At 36.2% G+C, this 16,646-nt stretch overlaps 1 protein-coding gene across 1 annotated transcript in view; it reads right to left on the bottom strand.

Moving 5' to 3' along the window:
• Positions 1 to 2,112: 2,112 nt before the first annotated feature.
• Positions 2,113 to 16,646, bottom strand: part of INSC (INSC spindle orientation adaptor protein) — a 133,400-nt gene continuing 118,866 nt past the window's right edge. The window contains exons 10-13 of the mRNA XM_050335915.1: positions 8,069 to 8,135; positions 5,100 to 5,255; positions 4,415 to 4,491; positions 2,113 to 2,517 (exon numbers count right to left, since the gene is read on the bottom strand). Of these exons, the coding sequence (XP_050191872.1) occupies positions 2,389 to 2,517; positions 4,415 to 4,491; positions 5,100 to 5,255; positions 8,069 to 8,135 (429 nt within the window). The 3' untranslated portion in view covers positions 2,113 to 2,388. The remainder of the gene's footprint in view (positions 2,518 to 4,414; positions 4,492 to 5,099; positions 5,256 to 8,068; positions 8,136 to 16,646) is intronic.

Below are 16,646 nucleotides of genomic sequence, written 5' to 3' on the forward strand. Positions count from 1 at the left end.
ACACTTAAAGGTGATTAAAAGGTCAAAAATGGCTCTTTCAAGATATATTTTCTACTATAAATAAGAGATCTACCTAAATGTATTTTGGGTTTTACATTATAAAGAGCCACATTCATAATATGAACACATGTAAAAGGACAATATGGGCCTAAAATTATGGCTACATATTTACAAATTGAGAGTATCTGTAACAAATTCAATTGATGTGGACCCATATTACTATATTTGAGAATAAATTAATTGCTACTCACCTGCTCACTGAATATTTGACTGACCTGTTAGAAATGCTATCAAAGCATTACAAGTCACAGTGGCATTTTCTTAATAGTTCCTTCAGTTCCCTTTGCATTTGTGGAAAATTTTTTAAATGAGATTTCAATTTCACCTGTTATGGGATAAACCCTACTCTATCTACAAGCTCATATCTCTGGTCTTAGTTGCAGCTGAGAGGTTCATTCACAACAGAATTTGATATGTTATATTCTGTCAGGGATTGCCATGCTATCAGAACAGTGCAACAGGACCTTATTTTAAGGGTTTTTTTAGTGTAATATATGAGTTCACTTTTTATGACAAGAATGTTGATTTTAACATTTAAAGCACCCATGGTTTATTTCTGCTTAGTGAGGAAAGTGTTAAGGACCATTGGTAGTATATTTTTAAAGCTGTACAGTACTACACATTTTAACAATCTTAGAAATTTAAGATGTCTCAAAGTAAGCAAACAAAGCAGAATTCATCTCTGCGCTTACTAGAAAATTACATCTGTGAAACATCTGATTCAACACTTCTCTTTGAGTACTTGCTTTTGACAGAGGTCACTGTAGGTTTTCTAATGTTTTAAAATTCAGTCAAGACAGATCTTACTAAATGAAGAGCTCACAAGAAAGAAATGTTAAGGCAGAGACTTCTTAACCGATGTACTCAAGGGGAGAAAAAAGTAGCCACTATGGATCACCACTTGAACAAGGACAGACTTTTCAGACACAGAAAATGTGGAAGGCAGTCACAACTTCACAATTTCCTGGTGTTTTTCATTTAAATGCCACATAATACTGAATAAACATTAATTAATTAAGCCACTTAACGTATCTACTACATACAGTAAGGAAGAAATGTGCTTACTTTTTTGGCAGATATCCTACTACCCTAAAGCTGCTGATCATAAAGATGATCCAAAGCAATAGTTGCAAGCCATCAAGAAAAAATTACATATACTTTTATAATCTACAGAGTGCTTTGTAAGAAGTTAAAGGGGAAAAGACTCTGAAGATATTGCTCTTTGAGTAATTTTAAATATATATGTTTTCTGAATGAAAAGAAAAAACAAGAATTTAGGAGAATGTTCATGAAAAAAAATCTATTTTAAAATTAAGTCTATTCTTTAAGTTGTTATCCATTGGTAAAACCTCCTCAATTACAAAATATCCTAAAAGTCTCATTTCAGTTTTAGAAATAGAGGACTAGTTAGAAAAACAGAAAAAAAATGGAAGTTCAAGTTACAATTAAGTTATCTATTCTCATTATTTAACATATGCATGCACAACTTTTCACAAAAGTAGCAGCAGTATGAATATTAAAAACATGTTTAGATATAAGCACTTCCAGTTCCTTTAAGGCTTGGAAAGAGAAAATTATTAGTGTGTAATGATTTTAAATCCTAGGTGGATAATCTCACATTATGAAATAAAACATATGTCAAAGATTTTTCTAGAGTTTTATCAATTTCTTTTAGAAATTTCTGGAAATTTAAATAGTTTTCTGCAAGTATGTATCCTCTAGAGGAGTATATTTCTATACGATGTAAGAATGTCCTTAGTCATTCAAAACCCGTATTTGAAAATTTTCTGGAAGTTTTTCTCTCAGCTACATATTTCATAATTCTATTAAAAAATAACAACATTTAAGAACTGGACTTAGACTGTAACATCCCTTTCATTTCAAAGTATATATTTGCAGTTTTTAGGATTAATTTTCTTCTAAAACAGTAAATGCAGGAAGCTAAAGCATTTATTTTAAAAAAACCTGCAAAATGTTCTAACTACAGAAAAATATCAGAGATAAAAACATTATTAGAAGCATTTAACATCAGAGCAACAAATTCTTGGCTTCATTACCTTGATTCAACTATATTAAACAAAACAACATTTTGTTAGGTGGCAGTAATAAGGTTTGTTGATGTGTCTTGGCAGGAAAATAAAATAAAAAATTGTCTTTGCAAACCACTGAAACAAGTTTGCTCATTCTGTTCCTTTTCTCCTACAAACTGCATGTTCATGGATTCAGAATAAATAAGTCATAAATAACAATAGGACTAAACCAAAATAAAATTGTATATGTATTATCTTACTTATACTTATCATCTTGATTATCAGTTTTGGCTCACATTTATACAAAACTCTCTTCCATATTAGTGCATAACAGAAAAGAATCCACCAGTCTGGGCTTTACTAGCTGCTGAAAATCCAAATCTTCAAGTGTATCAGGACTCATAACTGCTAGTCTTCGTAGGGCTGCCTGGAAAAACAAAAGAGCACAATGGTAATGCAGTTAGATTTGACGAAGTCTTCACTGCAGATAATAGGCAAGACTCAGAACTGAACTGTGCAGGCTAATTCTCCTACCTGGCTAAGCTCTTGTTACTGTCTTGATCTGTCAGATGAATCTCCCCTCAAATACAGCCAATAAATGACAATTCTTTTGGGGCACATTACTTTTAGACCTGAGTAGCAGGGACAGTGTGGTGGTAAAGAACACAGAGGTGAGAATCAGAGGACTTTTAATTGTAAACCTATCTCTGGTCTGTGGCACATCTCACGCTGCCTCTTTGTATCTCAGCTCTCTTCTCACCTTCTGTCTTATTTATGAGAACTATAAGTCATCTGATTCAGAAAATATCTGATACCGAAGTTTTGTGTAATGTCTTTAATACAAGTCTTCTAGGTACTAGTGTAGAAAGAAACAGTACATTTCAAACCATTTAGGAACAAATAAACTGACATTTGTTCTAATTATGAGGCTGTACAATAAAAATCTCATTGATGTTTCCATTGTCTTCATAAACTCTTCCCTTCTAAGGAGTTGTTTGGTTTTCTCACTGGAGAAAAATATACAACTTCATACCTTCTAGCAACCTGTCATGACAGATGCAACTGGAAAGCAGGTTGGCTTTCCTCAAGAACAAAAATTGTCTTCTATTGGTAAAGTCTGATAGCTGGGATCAGCTTACCCTCTCTTGTGCTGTCAGTGGAGCACTAACACAGGAGTTAATCGCCAGCTTCAAAATGTATAAAAAATAAACAACTATGCTAAAAATACCAAACAGTACAAGCCCTCACACTTCAGAGACAATACCTATCAGAGCTGGAAGCAGCTTATGTCTCCAGGACAATATTTTTGCCACATGTTTATTAGATAATGTCTTCAGGCAGTCACTAAAATATCAGGAGAAGCAGAGTTGCTGAGACAGGCAGGTGACATCTCAAGCAGTAGGCATGAATTCAAAGAAGGTGCAGCAATAAGTTCCACAAGACACAAAAAATCATAGCTGGTCTGCTGCCATCTCTCTGTGGTCTCTGCTTTAGCCATACAAGACTAATAAGCCTTCTCAGCATGTATGAAGGACAGCCTCTGTATTTCTTGTGCTTGCATTCATACTTTCTTCATCCTGAATGAGTCCAACCTAAATGAACCAGCGGCAGTAACCAAGTTTCACATTTAAAATAACATTAATACTATAAAGCACTGTCAAACAATATTCTTCAGTCTTCATACATCAAAACCTATGCCCTAACCCTAGATCACCCGTGTGCCCAGAGCACTTTCACAGAATGCTCAGTGAAATCACTCAACTCTGACAGTTGTTGGGAGCTCACAGTCCATGCTGGGCCAGCAGCTGGGATCTTTCTCCTGAGTAGAGAAAGTGTTAACCTTCTGTTGCCCTGTTCTTGGTTGGGCACTATATTTTTTGGAGATTCATATAGAAAAAAAAAATGGACTGTAATGGAAGCAAGTATCATTTACTCCTTTTGGACACTTTACACAAGTATTTTTATACATATGTGTGTTTGCAGATAAAGGGGACTATCCCTTGACTCAAGGCTAATTTCAGCAAACAGCATCACCAGAGAATGGTATTTAGAAATAAACAAATCTTTAAATTCTGCAGTGCTCCAGTGAAATTTTTTGGTGCTCAATAATGTGAAGATGAAGCCATTATTCCTTATGTACTTAAATCTTCAATCAGAGGATAAATAATTGACAGTGTACAGGATTATGCTTAAGGGGAAAAGCAGGAGACCCTGACATGAATTTAAAACATTCCTGTAATACTTATGCATTTTGAAATCTGAAGGGAGGGTTTTTTTCTTAACTTTCCATTATAAACTTGAAAGAAACACCAAAATGTACATACCAGACATGCCACTAGAACAGAATCGCTGTTATTTCTTTCGGTTGGTGATCTGCAAAGTTTAATTAGGCGAGGAATACCTGAGTGCACAAAGAGTGTCAGGAGAAGTAATTTAGAAAAACAACTTCTTATTTTGAGATGTGTAATATTTATCTTTCTTAGTAGATGTGATCTCTAATGCAAAGATGATACGCAAATACTTAAGGGACTTTTCATGGAGCTATGCAGTTCTGAGCAGTCATAATTAATAGTTGTAAAGCATAAACAAATAAATTGGGTTTACTTGCTGTTGCTCTTTCAGAGCAGAAATCATGACCTCCATTTCTTCCCTATCAATCCTCCCCTACATCCTTAAAAAACTCCAACTCAAGAACACACTCCCTCCCACAGGATTCATTCCACTGACAGATCCTGCACAGGGGTTTGCGTAAAGGAATGGAGGAGGCAGCAGTGCCAGTTGGCACAGTAAGACACAACTCAATGTTGAGTGGATACAGCACCTCAGGTTCCTCTGGGAAATGAGCCAAAGATTCATTTAGCTCAGCCTCCTCAGTCATTCTCTGGACAGACTCTATAAGGAATATATTCCATAAAGTATACCAAGTGAGGCTAAAAATCAAGAAGAGTTTCTCCGTGGCTGGCGGTTCCTCCCTCTTTTTCAGACATTAAGCTAGAGATACATCCTTACAGCTGAGTTTTACGGCTGCATCTGCCACTTCAGGGTCTCGGCTGAGTCGTGCCAGTGTAACTGCAGATTTCTGTTGGACTCGCTCGCAAGCAGCAACTTCTGCTGAACTTCCTGAAGATGATTTTTCAAAGAGCATTTCCATTAAAAGTTGAATACCTAAAAGAATGTAAGAGCCATTGTTATCCTCTCTCCAACAAAAAAAACTTGGTGCAAAAAAAGTAAAGGGAAAAAGCAAGAAAGGTAAATACAGACCAGTCACTTGCCCAAATAAGTTATGAAGAATGTGGACTGCAATTTGGATATAAGCATTCAGGTACATGTGATCTGTGCATAAGTTTATCTTCACTGGGAAGCTACAGAACTCCTGGAACTAGAAAATGTACTATCTCTTCCCTCCTCTAACTCTCCTCTACAAGTTGGTATTTTAGTTTTCATGAATTTATTTCAATCGAACTAATTGCAATTCTTTATTTGCTTTCAAACTAACTTGGAGGTAATCACTATCTAAAACCTGTAGTGCCATAAATCAGGTCTTTACATGAAATTTCACTCTGAATTAATTTTTTTTTTGTTTTTAGTTTATGTCTTTTTAAATAAGTCTTTAATAGCTTCCTTCTCAAACTGTTTAAGTGTACTTTAGAATGGGGAAACCTATAACAAAGGAAACTAGGAGATTCTGTCTGTTGAAGTTTACTGTGTGAATGACTCTTTACTTCAGAAGAGATGATGTCTTCCATGTCAAAATGACTTCATTAACATATTATTGCCTTTAGGAGTTGATATTCTTATTGTAGGGCCATAAAAACACTTGAGACTGTACTGATTTCTATTTTCTAGATTATTTTAACTGTAAAGACAATTATGTGCTATTAGACTCCATATGGTATTAGGAATTCAGATTACTTCAGGTAGCAACAGAGGATTTTAACTGTTACAACATTTGCATAAATAATTCAGAGAATTAGCATCAGAATCATGTATCTAGATAATAATTAATTGATGTACTAAAAAAACCAAATACTTTTAAAAGTATCTAAATTCTCTAGCATTCAAAAACCCTTCTCAGTTTGTGAATCTGGTCTCTGACCAACACCTGGCTATTACAACATTGGGCAGACACAAAAAGCCTTTACATACAATCTGAGTGTCAACCTTTCTCAAAAGCCAGTGGGAAAATGCTTCTTGTGAACTTCCATTATGGAATGTATACACAAACTTTGTCACATTGTCCTTGGCAATCTATTTGTACATGTCCACCCACTCCAGTATCTGGCATAGCTCTTAGTATAATTCATGAACTTCAATCAAGTTTCTGCTGAAGTAGAAGCAGATGAAATATGACCAAACACCTGTCCCAAATAACAGAAGAGGTTTTGATGTGCTCAAGGAAATAGATAGCCAAACTACATAACCAGTCTGTTACTCACAAAGAGTGCAAAAGCTTCCAGGGCATATCTGGATTGTAAGTGTTGACAACAGAAGATCAGTACAAGTCCAACAGACAAATCACCAACACGATATTCTCTCCCCAAGGCTATAATTACAAACACCTGCATCCCACGAAATGTCAAGGTCTTCCCAAGAGTTTCTAGAAAAGACTCTTGGTAGGAGTAAGACCCATGTGTCTCCACCAAGGAGTCCAGAACCACCTCTCCAAGCCCCAGGAACACAACGAGCTTGGACCAGGAGCATGGCAGGAACCACCAAATGGACCTGACCAACCTCTCTCTGGGATTGCCCCATCCTCCCCATGAAACAAGGAGGTCATATGAGAAACAATCACGCTAACCTGCCTTGCCCCTCTCCTTCAGTGCACTGTTCTCTGCATGGGACATGGAAGTTTTACACGTTATTTGTGAAATTACATGTATCTGTGATTAAATTGCCTCAGTACTCAGATCCATTCAACCTCCATGTTGTCATTTGTTCTGAAACTGTGACACCTCTGCACCTCTGCAAGGACATCAAATGCACACATACCTTTGGGCACACATGCACTGTATCTAACCATTGCCAGTCATATCTGTATGCATAGGACCAAAATTTTCCATTAAAATACAAGAAACATCTAAATCCAATATTGCATTGGAACTGGCCAGTTCTCTTTGAGGACCTGCTGCTATGTACATACTTTCTGAAATACCTTCTCCCACTGAAAATCAGCCTTGTCTGAGAGGCACATGGATCCAAGCTCAAACCATTCCTACATAAATGTTAATTTTAAAAATATGGAGGGGATATTCCTAGGACAGAAAAAGCAATATATAGGAAGTTTCACTGTAATTTAACATCTACACACACACACACACGCAAAAGAAAGCTGTCTTACTATATTGCTTGGCCATGAATTTGCTGGTAGGTGTATTAATAAGGCATTTATCCTTCTTCACAGATTTAGTAACTTCTAAGACTTCTGGTGGGCCTATAACGCCCAGGGTTTTTTCAACATAATGAATTTTGCATAATATGATATTTTAAGATATGAGGAGAAAAAAACCCTGACATCTGTTGTATAGTAATAAAAACATGATGCTTCAAAATTTATAATACCTCTTAATACCTGCAAAAAAAGTGACACAAAATGCAGGTATGAATAGCTCAGCATCAGATGATTTCTTTCTACATGTAATAACTGCCACCTTACACAATGTAATTACCAGAATAAAGTCTGTTGAAACACTTTTTTCTACTTTTTTCTACTTTGCTTTGCATCTATGAGCAAGCCACACACAGAGAACAACAGAAGTGTGGTCATAAATGTAAAGTTTTCTAAAACAGTGGTATTTTTTTTCATTTATATCATTTACAAAGAACCATCCCCAGGATTCATTTTTCACCCTGCAGCAATGTGCAAGAGATAAGATGCAAAATGAAGTTTTATTAGTGAAGCCTTACTCCTTTTCTTTACTTTCCCATCCACCCATATTCTCCAGATATATAAAAAAATATAATTCAGTTAAAAGACATACCATTTCCTTGAATGATTTCTGAAGCACACTGGTCCAACACAGACATGTTTGCCAATATTGTAACCACCTGTTGTTAAAAAGAGAAGGAAGCATGAAGTCTAGTCCTACAATTCAATAGTAATAAATAACACCGTAGTTTATAAAATTAGTATGGCAGAATTATGTCAAAGCCAATAACACTAAAAAGCATTCTTGCAGTTGGACAGCCTGTTCCCACCTCTGTGATTTCTCGGGGGTCTTTATCTTACATATGGCTGCTAACTGAAGCCAGACAACAAGAAAAATGAGGTCTCCTTTTATCACAGTTTTAGAATTGTGCACAAAATCTGTCTTAGAGAGATCTGTGCAGCAGGTTTGTTTAGTGGTCAGATTGGTAGAAAGAAGGGGATAAAAGCTATAAAACTCAACCAACTGAAAAAACCAACAAATGGAGTCCTAGTTCAGCCAGGAGCTGCCTACCCTCAGGAACCAGTCCTGTAGTCCCATTTCAGTTCAGGCAGAGCTCACAGTGAAAGCAAAGAACCAGCACCCAGCACACGTCCTGTAGTGCTGTTATTGCCTCTTTTCTGGTTCAGGGTTCAGATGAAATTCTGGGAAATCCTCACAAGAGATTTGGAGTTTTGAGCCTTGACTCAAGCGAATATTTAAGGAATACTTTTCAGTTTCACTGAAGCCATGAGTTGTGTGCATGTTAAAGCACTGTCCCAAAAAGAGCTGGATTTAAAAATCTCTTTATACCTTTCCTCAGCTAAGACCACAGTTTGGCTTTGTACCAACAGGAGTACATTTTGAGATCTTGATTAACAGAATTTCTTATCCAAAATCATTTCAACTGTCAAGATTAGGTGTTACTCAACTCGCTTAAAGTGATGCAGCAAGCCATTGACAGAGACTGGACCACGCAGTGCTGTTGGCTTTCGGTCATCCATTCCCTTCATTGATATCATATACTTTCTCTCATGTATCCTGTCAGAAGTTCTTTTTTACTTTATCCTTCAAATAGCTTGCTTTTTGGATGCAAACAATACTTGCATCTCTATATTAGCAGCGTATGTGAGACACCAAGTAATAAATGCTATTAGATCACTAGAATACAAAATAGAAATAATATTCTTTCTCAAGAAGTTTTAATTTTCTCTAATCTAGTTCAGAAAAATTGATCAGTCTCAGAAATACCAGTCAATTTTGGAAACAGTTATCAACTTTTTAACAGCACAGTGTCAGATCACAAACAAGCAAACTCCTTAGATGTAAGTAGGCATGAGATCAAATCACCATTCTGATCTCACTTTGCCATTTTAAAAACAAGGATGACTCATTTCCGACGCTGTGACATAAAGGTCTTCCACTTCTGAAGGTAGTGTCACAGTGTCATCTCTCTGAATAAATATACTTACTTAGGATGCAAATGAGTTGCTGAAACTGTACAGAGTGACAGGTAGAAATATGGTAACAGTATATGTCTATGTATTTATTCCATATTAATTATTAACTATGTTTCAGGCAGAGTGTATATGTTTTCTCATTCTAAATTATATCCTGTTAATGAAAATTGCTTCCTCTGTGCAGAATCTGTACCCCATGTGGCTCTCTAAGCCACAGATGAAGAATTCAATTAACCACAATTTGAATACATGCCAATTATTCCACTGCTTCAAGTTATTTTGTCTAATAAGTATTTTCATACATAAAAATATTTTGTGTGCAACTTTTGACACCAAAAATTTTGAGGTTATATCTATACTTCCTTTGTGTTGATTATGTGGCCCCTACATTTTGCATTGTTTATGAACAAGCCTAGGGGGTTTATACGTAACCTTCTCCATAGGGGTGTATACAAGACCCTTATGATTAATAACCATCAAGTTCTACCTACATTATCTTTTAAAACCATAGTAGGACTAAAAAAGTAGTTAGCCTGTAGATTAGCTCACTCCACATAGATAGATTTTCCTTTTTCCCCCCAAAATCACATTTTCTTTTGAAGTAAACAATGTAACATGAAATAGCATAATGTAAACACATAGGCAAGCTGACTAAAGAGTAGACTTTAAATGCTCTATTTCTCCTATAGTTTCCAATTTTAAAATTCATGCAGTTTATATGAAAATCTCCTCTGCAGAACAGACCAAAGTTCAAGGAAGTTTCCTACTAAATATGAACTCTCTAGAGTAAAACAAAACTTAAATGTAGACTCCATTTGCTTTGAAAAGTAACACTTATGTGAACACTGGTATTAATGAAGTCGCATCTCTTTTGGATTTAGAGTTGATCAAAAATTATAACCACAATTTTTCCGGTAGCGTCTCTCCCACTGTACATTTTATTTTATTTTAATTTTTGTCTAATGATACATAGGCTTACACTGCAGTGTTTATCTTATGCTCTTTTGCCATCATCTGGCTCCAAATTTCATAAAGCCTTAGGCAGTTTCTCAAAAATAACTATGAAGTCCTGTTGAATCAGCAAACCAGTTCAGATGTTATTGAGAAACATGGAGCACACAAACAGATACAGATAAAAGCAACTGCCTAACCCTCATTTTGTAGTTGAAAATTACTGGGGAAAAACAAACAAACAAAACCTCTTTCAGAACTGAATAATTTTGAAATAATTGAAAGACTTGAAAACATTTAACATGGAATCTCTACTGCTCAACTGCAATATTTAATATCAATTTCATTAACCATTCAAGTAGTTGTTCCTGTAAAAGATCACACTCTAAGATTTCAAAGCACTGGCACCTGACATAATTTATGATTCTTACAATTTTTCTGGATTCCATACAATGAACTTCTGGTCAACTCAAAGTATAAAAAGGAACATATCCCAAAGACAGGACACATGAGCCCTCATTATCTTCCTGAGCCATCCTATCATGCAGAAAGAATGTGCTGAAGCCACCCACAAATTGCAGTACCCTAATGATATCTTGATCTGTGGTATTTGCAGATGTGCTATTAAGCAAATACTGGCAGAGATTTCCTAGAGGGGAAGAAAGAGAAAAAGAAGGAAAAAAAAAAAAAGAACTTGCTTCATCCTATGTGGAATTTTTTAATGCAACATCTGTTCTCAGATTATATTGCCAAACCTAATGCAGGATTATAGCGGACTGCCTCAGAAACCATAAGCTGCAAGAACTGATCTCATACAGCATAATTCCCTGCCCCAGCACCTATATCTTTACTAGGTAGATCTGCTGTAGAGGTAGAGCTTGATACATGCATTTCCAATATCTGTATTCTAGCAGTGCTCTCCAATAGACTAATCCTGGCTGGTCCACACTCCATTCTCTGTTATCCCGATCCCCTCAAAATTGCAGGTACCTCTCTAGAGTAGGAGTCTGATAAACAGGGTGGCTCCAGTTTTCCCTGTGAACTGGCAGCCCTAAAACCACTGCAGCTAACGAAGAGCACACAGAAATAGACTTGATGAACAAATAATCATCATAGAATCATGAAATGGCCTGGGTTGGAAGGCACCTTAAAGATCACCTAGTTCCAACCCCTTGCCATAGGCAGGGATACTTTCCACTAGAGCAGGTTGCTCAAAGCCACATCCAACCTGGCCTGGAACACTTCCAGGGTTGGGGTATCCACACTTTCTCTGGACGACCTGTTCCAGTGCCTCACCACCCTCACGTTAAAGAATTTTTTCCCAATATCTAATCTAAACCTACTGTCTTTCAGTTCAAAACCTTTTCCCCTTGTCCTGTCACTACATGCCCTTGTAAAAAGTCCCTCTCCATCTTTCTTGTTTTTTCCCTTCGGGTACATTTGTTTGCCACCAGATGAAAGCTGAATGATTCAGGTCAGTGTCGCATGAGTTACACTACTAAAAACAACCAGAGGAAAGGAAAAGGCCTCTGGGGTGTATCCTGTGTTCAACACCTACCTTTTACCACATGGTGTTCACCACGCACCTAAACCACGTAGTAGTGAGACACAGTAAAATGTAGAATGCCAGGAAAAGAATTCTCAGACCAGCTCATGTTTTAGCACTTTTTGAAAAGGCACCAACTTCTGAAAATATTAACATGCAGAGAGTCCCACTGGAACTAGTAAGATTTTTCATGAGACTAAGGCATTAAACAGTTAATTTTCAGAGTTAAAAAAAATAACCCCACACCTAAAATCAAGAAGCTTTGAAAGTTCACCTTTAAATGGTTTGCAGAGATATTTGAGGGGGAAGGGCCCCTTTAGGTCTGTGGAAAATTTCCCCATTTAATAAATAAACCTAAAAAATAATAGAATTATTTCATACATTTCAAATGTCAGTACAATATCATCTTGCTAGTCTTACAATTGCTGCAGAAATTAATCTGAAATCCAATGCAAAAACTCCATTTCTATAGGTAAAATGAGTAAACAGATAGTAAACAGATACATCTCTCTAGTGACAATATCATCCATTGTTATAAAATTGGCAGTGTTGATCTTGTTGGTTTTTCTAGCAAACAAAATCTATTTTCATAATTTGAAAATTGGTTTTATTTCCACATACTTTCCTTCCACTTTCTCCACTTTTCACAAATGCTGAATTTATGGGTGATGAACTTTCCTTTACAGCTCTGTAGTCTGCTTTGCACTAAGTTGTAGAAATTTCAGCTGTAAAAAGTGATTTAAATTTGAGAAACCATGGTTAATTGAGAACTTTAAAATAGTTTTGTTCAAACAGTAGTCACCTTGGAAATTCTCTCGCTAAAATATGTAACTACTAATATTACTAACTAATGTTGGCTAATGCTAGTCACTAATGGTGACTAATGTTCATTAACCAGTGTACAAAGGTACTGAATGTTTGTTGCAGAAGTGAAAACTAGATGAAAATGATTTGCTGTAAAGTAAAATACATACACTGAGAGTATAAAACTCAAATGCTTGTTAACAAAGAGATTTAAACCTAAAGAAAACATAAGAAACAGAAGGTTTCTTTGATAACTTTCCCTTAATGAGAGATTTAAGATGATCTGAAATTGTTTCCCATTATTGTGAAACTAGCTACTCAGAAAGAAAGATGCAATGGGGTTTGGAAGGTGAAAGCATAAATTTAAGCCTCCTAAAGGGACAATATCTTCCACAGGTGAGGGTTCCTTACTTCATTTGTGGGAGGAGGAGGTGTCTGTAGAGGTAGAAGATGTGATGCTAATATTTTTTTATTGATAATAAAGGCACGCTGCTCAGTCAGCTTTTATTAACAGTCCTGACATAAAAAGAAAGACACACACTCCAAATAAGAATTAGCAAGTAATGTAATTGAGTGGCAAAGTAGATCAATACAGAATTGCTAATTCTCTTAGCTAATTACTCCTTTAAGGCTGATTCATCACTAAGTAATATTAATTTTTGTATATATTATAAGAGCATTTTGTAATTCATTCAAATAAATGACATAAGGGTAAATCAGAGTGTGTCTACAAAGCTCCAGATACCCATCTTCAGAAACAAAGACGCACCTGACAACTACTCAGAAGCAAGATGGATTCTTTTTTTCTGAATGTAAATTAAAACCCTCTAAATGTCATAATTCATGATCCACCCACAGGGAGACAGCAAAACAGTACATATAGCATGGGTCAAGAACAGGAATGACATCAAGTCCAGGTAGGCAAAACCTTTCAAGATACTGTCTGTTGGGACAAACAACTTGACTAAGAAATCTCTAGAAATTTTCTCTGGGGTGTTATTTTGCTTACAATAGAAAACAATTCCCATTGCTTCTGAGAGCCATTTTTGTGGTTAGGAATTAAATATACCTAGATAAGCTGAAGAAGCAACTTTGTAGGAAACAACTTTGCTTGTCTAGCTGGAATCAAACCCTGGAATCAGGGTTTGAGTATGTGGGAAGAAACTTAGTTATGCCCATTTCAAAGGAGTCAGTTCAACTTCCACTAGCTCAAGCAGAGTGGTTCAGGAAGTAATTTCTGATGCCCTCCTAGAAGGTAATAATTTTCTAGTTGAGGAATAAAAAGAAACCAGGAACTGCAATCTGTAGAAACACTGTTTACTGGTTCACGTGCTCAGAACCAAGACTGAAATCACAATCATCACCTGGACAAGAGATTCTGTCTTGGGGGGTGAAAAAAAAAGTCATAGGCAAAACTCAGAGGCTGTTTGAAATCTATCTTAATTCCTGAATGACTGAAGACAAAAAGACAAAAACTGCAGCAAAATGCACACAAACCCACCTCTAACTTAAAGCTCTATGACTGGTGCAGCCTGCAGCAAAGTCTCTTGTTTATAGTTCCTGCAGTAAACAGCCCAGCACCAGCCTGATTGTACTGTGAATCTGGCAGGCAGGGGCAGAAAACAGAAACTGCGATGAACTGTGCTGACATAACATGTGTCTTCTTCCTCTGGAGAGACTTTAGAGAATAAGTGCAATGTCTGCCCAACTCTACAGAGGATTAAACAAAAATGCAGGGAGGTTAAACTGTTTCTTCAAAATGAGAGCAGTAGTAATAATAGGATGAAAGAATGAAAACCTCACCACACTAAGCTAGCAAAGAATAGCAGAGTATCTTCAGCTGAGCTGAGATTTCCCTCTTCCAACTGAACTTCTTGCTCTGCAAGTTGGAGCACATTTTCTTATCCTGGATTGAACCTATGTGTGAAAGGCACAATTGTAACTAACCAGGCACTTTGTCTCAAAAATTTTAGTGTTTAAGAGAGTCATTGTTGGACCCCTGAAACATAACAACACAACATTTACCATACAATGTCAGCCAATACTATTACTTATATTATTATGTTGTTCACGTGTTTATGAAAAGACAGGGATAACCAGCTGTCTTCATAAAAGCAAGCAGAAACAAATAGTTGGTGAGGAGTAATAATTTCCCCAGTATTCAGGAAACTCAAACTGTGAAGTAGTACTGCAAGTTTCTTTCATCCAGACATGGATTTTCAAAAAAAATCTGTTAATATTCTTCTTGTTAAAATCATTGCTCTCAAAGTCTTTCACCAGGGGTTCGGCAACATTTAAAAATCAAAACTCCCTTATATTAAAGTAACATCTGTGTCTGCACTCCTTTTGATTCTGCAAAGAAAAAAGAGGGGAAAGGCAGTAAAAACCCTCACAAATTCCCTGGAAAAAAACGTGCAAGAACAAAGAAAAGAAGGAGAAACCTAGAGGAAGAACAGTGTTAAGGATTTTAAATCTCAAATGAGACAGCAGGTCTCTGCTTCAGAACCTGCAGCATCTCCCAAATACCAAGAAAACAGGAACGAATTTAGCAGGAAAAAGCAGTAATGATTTCTGTTTTCTCCTTCCAACTTAAAAGTCTTTCTCCATCTCAAACTTTTTTGAAACATGATTTACTGATTTTTAGACCTGGGAATAGCCAGGTCTTTAAAATGGATGTGTTCGCTGCACATTAATTCTTTGTCTACCTGAATAACAGAAGATGAGAAGGTGTTAGGCTATACCTCCACAGCTTCACAGGCAAGGTGAGAATACCAGCAACACTGAAGAGACAAGTGGTAATGCAGAGGAAAAAAATTTATTATACATAAACATCCTGTGAACAAAAATAAATATTTCATATTTTTCTACGTAGAGTCTAAGATGACGGTTAAAGTCAAGAAGACTCTGAACGATAAAGGTTTTGGCTGAACCTTTCTTCTGATAGTGCTTAAACTTCAAGACATCTGACTATGTACAGTACACTGCTGAATTTAGGCATGAACTCTTCAGAAAGGGTATTTTGATGCTCCTTTGAAGAGTATTATTTCTGCTATTCAGAAAATAAGGATCTGCACAAAGAAAACTAATGACTAAGGGATCGGAAAATTACCTCTTTGTGGTGATTCTTATACAATGTATTTAGTTACAAAACTGAGCAATCTCATGTAATACTGCTGGTTACAGAAGCAGTTACATACTTCTATAACATGGACAATGATAATCTTGTTTATAAGCAAATCCAGCACTCAGTTCTAGATTTCTTACCTGACCTAATGTGACACTGCCTGGGAAATCAAAGAAGGAGGTTTATTTCCAAATAGTAAAGACAGGAAAAGTTTATCACTTGCACACAGAAGTTTTCCAGAAGCCAAAAGGCAGAACACTTTTACAGGTGCTTGAGCAGGAAAATACTTTCTGCAGGCAACTCACAATGTATCCGACATCCAAATCCTGGGCAGAATGTTTACTTACACCATACAGAGGGTGAAAATTAGCCAGTTCTAGCTGTCCTTAGAAAGGCTGTACAGAAGGATATACTGCAACTTTACATGAGAAAAAAAGGCATGAAGGAAAATAAGGTTCATTGTTCCTTTCCTGCATTTCAGCCATCTTTCTCCCATTGTTGGTTTACCGTGAATATGCTTCGGTCTGTTTCAGCAAATTAGAATTTTCTTAAATCAGCAGTAATGCTAAAGTAGTAATGCATAAAGAAATACTGGGCAGGTTTCCTTAAGATAAATGTGTTACCTTAAGTTCTATATTGTAATTGGACAACAATTTGTTGTATTTGTTATGAAACTTATTCTTATTTTATTTATTCTTTTCAAAATTTAGTACAGCTTAATTCTAAATAATCTATTTTACTGGCCTTGATCATTCATAATGGATATTA

Source organism: Myiozetetes cayanensis, unplaced genomic scaffold (genome assembly GCF_022539395.1).
Source record: "Myiozetetes cayanensis isolate MyiCay16 unplaced genomic scaffold, myiCay2020 scf6-25, whole genome shotgun sequence".
Lineage (NCBI taxonomy): Eukaryota > Metazoa > Chordata > Aves > Passeriformes > Tyrannidae > Myiozetetes > Myiozetetes cayanensis.